Here is a 6,084-nt window from a genome sequence, read left to right as displayed (position 1 = left end):
CGCAAAAAATAAATAAATAATAATAATAAAATAAAAAATACGCTTAATTCTGTTTGCTTGTTGTAAATTAACTTCTAGCCTGTCCCGTAATGATATTTAATGCACATATATCAACTAAATTGTAGTCTAGTTTAAAAAGTAGATAAATAAATAAAAAATTCGTGCATGGAGAGAGTGAAGGGGCAGAGTCCTCAGTCCAGGCTTGTTTTTCCACAGCTACCTGCGTCACTTCTGTTCCTGCACTGAAGTGATGCACGAAATTAAATTAAATACAGAACTGTACCTGTATTCATAAAGGTATGGTTGCACAAAATAAGGCAGGTGAGCTACTTGAAAAACACAAGAAGAGCTCTGATCTGATCTCCATTGCATCATGGGGTATAACATAGTTTTCATCCTCTCCTTGTTTCCAGGGTGAAACCTTTGTTCTGCAGCCTGCTGTAGTGAATGGGACTCTGAGCTGAGCTTGCTCATCATTCCTCATGTCTGGCTGAGGCTGGAGAGGACAGACTGTATTATTTTCACATGCTGGCATGGCAGCCACAACACCATATTTTCTCTTCTCAAGCCAAGATTTTCTGTAGAAGAGCTCGGTGCAGAAATCTGGACTCAGTTCTGAGCACTAAAGTGCCCCCCCCCCCCGCTGAGGTGGCACTCTGGGCAACAACACACCCTGCTGTCTTGCCTCATGTCCAGTCTCCAGTGTAGTCTTTCACATCCACTCTCACCCTCTCACTCTGCCTGCATTCGTCCAGCACTTTATGAAATGCCTTGTTTGTTGGCTCTATTGTTGGCTTTTGCTTTCTTGGCTCATTTGCTTGAAGTTTTACCAGGAAGCATTTTGACAGCCTCCAGAGAAGAGGCGTACACTTGTTGCTTTATAAGTATATGTGTATAAGTGTAGGTGGCTCTGACTTTGACTGAGGGATGAGACTGATTCATGGCTCGCTCCCTTCACCGCCCTCTCCTCTAATCACAAACACATTTTAATTTGCTGGCGGTGGCAGTAAACTGGGAGCTCCTGCAGGTGGGTGGAATCCCCTACACATGCGTGAGTCATGATGTGGGAGGCGGCTTTAAATCCAGGAGTTTTGACTGGCGGTCATGACTTTCATGGTTACCTAACCAGAAATCCTCTGCATTTAAAGGGTATATACACCCACCAAACACTTTATTAGGAACACCAGTGCAACTGCTTATTCATGCAATTATCCAGTCAGTCAATCATGTGGCAGCAAAGCAATGAATACAATCCTGCAGATACAGGTCAGGAGCTTCAGTTAATGTTCAAATCAAACATCAGAAATCATAATTTTATTAACAGAGCAGCTTTAAAAAAAAATAAAACAAATAACTTTTTATAGCACAAAGAAGGGACAAAAGAAATAAATAATGGTAAAGCAAAATGTGAATTAAAACAAGATAAATGATTAAAACAATTACAACAAATACCATCTGTAGTAAAAAGAGCTTTAAAAGACTTTACTGCACAGCAAAGACCTGGTCACCATCAGATACAAGCTGAGATTATGGCATCATGTTGCGTTCTGTTTTCATCAGCAAAGAATAGAAATCAGTCCAGGCTGCTGGTTGTGGTGTAATCGTGCGGCCATGTTTTCTTGGCACACTTTGGGTCCCTTGGTGCCAATCAATCAATATTTGAATTCCTCTGCCGTTCTGAGTGTTGTTGCTGACCACATGCCTCCCTTTATGGCCACATTTTACCATCTTCTAATGGCTACTTCCAGCAGGGTAACGCTCCACGCCACAAAGAAAAAGTCGTCTAAAATTGGTTTCACTGGTCTCCAGATCTGCATCCAGTGGATTCAGAGCAGTTGACAAATCTGCAGGATTGATGTGATGCAGTCATGTCAACGTGGAGCAGAGTCTCAAAGGAAACTTTCCAACTTCTGGTTGAATTCATGACATGAAGAACTCAGGCTGTTTTGAGAGCAAAGGGAGGCTCTACCCAGTGTTAGTGTGGTGTTCCTAATAAAGCGCTCAGTGACTGAACATATATAATATATCTGTGTAACCATGTTGTTTTCCCCCCCCTGCTCTCAAATTCATTCTTTAGATTTTTCATTTTGATATTTTACGTCCTTTATTTTCACCTTCCATAGAGGATATCTGCCACTGTGTCTGCACTCCCTGTGAACAACCTTTCTGCCAGGTTACAGTTTTACGTAACTTAACAGCCACAGACATACAGCAGATGATTCACGCTGAGCAATGATTGTGTCTTCAAGCAATAGAGAATCAATAAATGATGATCACTGAAAGCAGAGACTCCCCACAGAGTGAAAAGAAATACATTTCCTGAGTCATACAAGCAGCAGTAAGAGAAAGCACCTTTGTGCCCCTCGGATGATTAAGCCTGCACACAAAGGAGCTTCATGATGAGGAGGGTGGTATTTGTGAAGATCCCCTTAATATCCTTTAATTCTAACCTGAGATAGGGGAACACCAGAGGCGTTGTTTACACACACGCCAAGTGTGGGAACACCCACACACATACACACAAGCGTCGGTTCCCATAAACTAAACTGACCAGAATGATTTACACCACTAAACACAGGGAACACTGTGCATATTCAAGGGGAAGGAATGTTGTACCATATTCTTAAAGATACATCACAGAAAACATAATGACTGGGCACGGTAGGAAAAGCATAGGCGTAAATAATAAAATTAATAATGGCTGAATTCCATGTAGCTGCTTTATTTTCAATGTCATGGTTTACTGGGACACTTGATTAGAATGGAGTCATAGTTTCTGTTATTTCCTATTTTTCCTATTATGACAAGTCAAAATATTTGCTCTTAAAAAAATCTAGAGTCTAACACCACATCGTTATAACATATGTCAAAGAAAACTACAAAATATTCAGTGGTGGAAAGTAACCAAGTATATTCACTCAAATATTAAACTAAAGTAGTATTTCCATTTCATGCTACTTTATATTTACTCCACTATTTCTAAGACAGTTACAGGAACATATGATGAGCTTATAAAATCTGATGCATTGTTATAGATGACCCTGCCGTCCACTTTATAAAACAGCTAATGGTAAAATGCTACTTACACATGAATGCGTCAGCTCCTTGCAGTGGGTCTGGTTGTGTGGAAATTAACAGTGCAAGAGGCTGGAGCTCCTCCAGCCACCTGTGCAAATGTGTCAGGTGGAGAAATAATATTTTACGCTCTTGTTCAAGTAAGTGGTGTCATGATAAACCAGTATTGACAAAACCAGTGACACTTAATAAAATGAAATATTGTTATTGTGTTAATGATACACATGATAATATGGTGATAGCAGATGCTAGGCTTTGTGGATCCTTTGTTAAGCAGGTCATCTGACTGCCTTTTTGCTATCCATTAAGTATAATTGATCTTTTTGTACACTTTTGTATGGTTACAGACTCTCTCTCCCTTCCTATACCTGTAATTGAATCAAATTAATTTCCAAGAAAAAAAGAGAAAACATAAAATAAAGTTGAAAATGATTTTTTTCAGATCTTCTTAAGATACCCCGATAGTATTGTTAATGTGAATTCTTTTGGCCATGATAATTATGTAATGAAAATCTTATACTGTGACAACCACGACTCAAATCTACCATCTTCAGATAAAGTCTGCTCTGTAGCATTATGCATCCTGTAACTGAGCCACTGAGGCCAACTGAGACTGTGTGACCTGGAATAACTGGATAGAAAGTCCTATGACGCTAACACCAAATGTAACCTAATGTTACCTCACTGTTACCTGTTTTGAATGTACAATTTGAAACTGTATGCTTTAATATTATTGGACTTCTCAGAAAAAAGAGGAGACAGACTTTATATCACTCAGCTGGTTTACACAAGAGGAACTCATGAACAGGTTGGACTTCTCTCTATTTGGCAATGACATGACTTTCTTAACTTATTCTCTCAGGCAAAAATAGGTGTGAATATATTTCTGGTCTGGAATCAATAAGAGCTCATCACAGCTCTCGAATCAGAGACAAAATCCACAGTGCTGCCCCGAGTGGGCGCACAGCCCCACAATCCACACCTCCAGCAGTAAATGGACCACAAGTGGAAATGTGCAGTGGAAAATAACTTTAATAAAACTCCTATGAAAACAAAAACCAGCAAAACATTAAAAGCCTGTACATTTGACAATATCCAGTGTCTGAGACATTTGAAGGCTAGTGGTGCGAAACACAGCTGCATCACACATAAACCAACAGACAAAACCATTATAGGCTTAGGCCTGCGCCCAAGGTTTAATATAATAAGATATGGTTCATATACTTGGATATTGCACGAAAATCAAACACAAGATGCGGATACTGGAGGAGCACCGTATGTCCAAACGGGGGGAAGTAGCTTCACGTCGCAGTGTAATGTCCCTACTGAGAAACCCCGCCCACACAGGCCCCAGACCCCACCCACACCTGCTTGTATAAAAACAAATACGCTTAAAAAGAGAGCGGCACATATTTGCACATTCAATTCTGAAGCAGATCATTAAAAACACAATATAAACAGTACAGTCGCTAAACAGTTGCTCTTTGTTTTGGTCCTAACTTGTTAAAAGCATCAGTTATTTCTCAGTGAGTTCATTTGTCATGGTTGCTAGCATGAGTGGGGTGACGCTTTAAAAGGCTGACATCCTTGTAGACTTTAAGACAGGTGGGGCAGAGAAAACTCACAGGCGATCACACTTTGTCCAATAATGCTCTTGATTTGATAAATTTGAAAGACATAATGCACATTGTCATTTCAAAATAAAAGAAACTAAAAATAAAATGTTTAGTTCATTAAAAAGACTATTTTAATTTTCTCATAAACGTCTTTCTAAAAACATTCCAGTGTTTGATGGTCTGAATGAACTGAGATTCAAACATTGGACCAAAAGGCTCAGGGCGTCTTTTTCTCTAATCAGTCCTTTTAACATTATTTCCCTCACATAAGCTTTTTTTGTGGACTAAAGTGAAGTAGTCTGGCACACAGAAGTCTCGTGATAAATTCTTAATGGCAAAAGAAAACTCATAAAAAAAAAAAAAAAAAAAAAAAATTACAATCTTCCCGCAGTTTTGAGGCACACTTTGAGGCAGCAAGATGCACTTCCTGTGGCTGATGTGCACATTGTTTTAAGACGTGAGGGTGGCTTTTTTGTCTTTTCCACTCCGTCCTTTCAACACCCGTCTGTCATCTCCACTGTACTTAAAACAGTTCAGGGGCCTGGTCAAACCATCTGCCCGATCAGAGTCTGTGCAAGCAGAGATTCAAGTCCGTCTGACAAAACTCAACCGCTCTGAAACATGATTTTTGTTGTCAGCCTGCTCTGTAGGGACAGGTGCATCTTTAGTGTGGGCAGAGTGGGTGCTTCAGTTCCCTTCCTTTGGCTGTGTGCTCCATCATCTGTTGTGCCTGTGCAAAACTTGCAATGACGTTATCCACCGTGATTCCACAGAAATGTCACGAGACCATGAATTTGGATTTTCAGGAGGCACCGTGCCAGAGTGATGCAAGGTGGGGAGGGAAGCAGGAAATGAGGGTGCAGGGTACCTGAACTGTCTCGGAGAGCGGGTTTACTCTGTATGTACAGTATATATGGGGGAGGGGGGTGAATCCGCTCATGTGTGGGATATTCTGCTAGATTCCCTTCTTTAAATATGGGTGGATTTCACCCTGTCTCCTTTGTCGCATTTCCTCTCCCCTACACTCACACACTTCTTTGTCGTGTCCTCTTGGCCCCTGACCCCTGTCCCTTCAGGGGTAGTAGCTGCTCTAGGAGCGGTTGTCTTTGGCCACATTGTGGGCCATCCAGTTGACTTTGGTTGTCCAGCTCTCTCTCAGGGCCTCATCAAACTTCTGGCGGAACTGCTTCAGTGCCTCTTCGTCCGTTTTACCCAGAGCCAGAGAATCCTGGGGAGGGAGGGGTCGTAGGAGAGGAGGAAGATGAGTCATCACGGCAGGAGGAAGAAGAAATAATGAGGAAGATGATGAAATGGACACAATGTGTTTAACAGCAGCTAACTGTAAAGTAATAAAATATTTTTGACATTTGTAGAAACCAGTAAAATGTATTTA

General features: G+C 40.9%; 1 protein-coding gene across 1 annotated transcript in view; it reads right to left on the bottom strand.

Moving 5' to 3' along the window:
* Positions 1 to 4,089: 4,089 nt before the first annotated feature.
* pik3cb (phosphatidylinositol-4,5-bisphosphate 3-kinase, catalytic subunit beta) overlaps positions 4,090 to 6,084 on the bottom strand; it is a 54,129-nt gene continuing 52,134 nt past the window's right edge. The window contains exon 24 of the mRNA XM_071471584.1: positions 4,090 to 5,919. Within this exon, the coding sequence (XP_071327685.1) occupies positions 5,782 to 5,919 (138 nt within the window). The 3' untranslated portion in view covers positions 4,090 to 5,781. The remainder of the gene's footprint in view (positions 5,920 to 6,084) is intronic.

Source organism: Trachinotus anak, unplaced genomic scaffold, assembly GCF_046630095.1.
Source record: "Trachinotus anak isolate AG129_WGS33_773 ecotype Australia unplaced genomic scaffold, CSIRO_AGI_Tana_v1 ptg000034l, whole genome shotgun sequence".
Lineage (NCBI taxonomy): Eukaryota > Metazoa > Chordata > Actinopteri > Carangiformes > Carangidae > Trachinotus > Trachinotus anak.
This window is presented reverse-complemented; position numbering and strand designations above follow the sequence as displayed.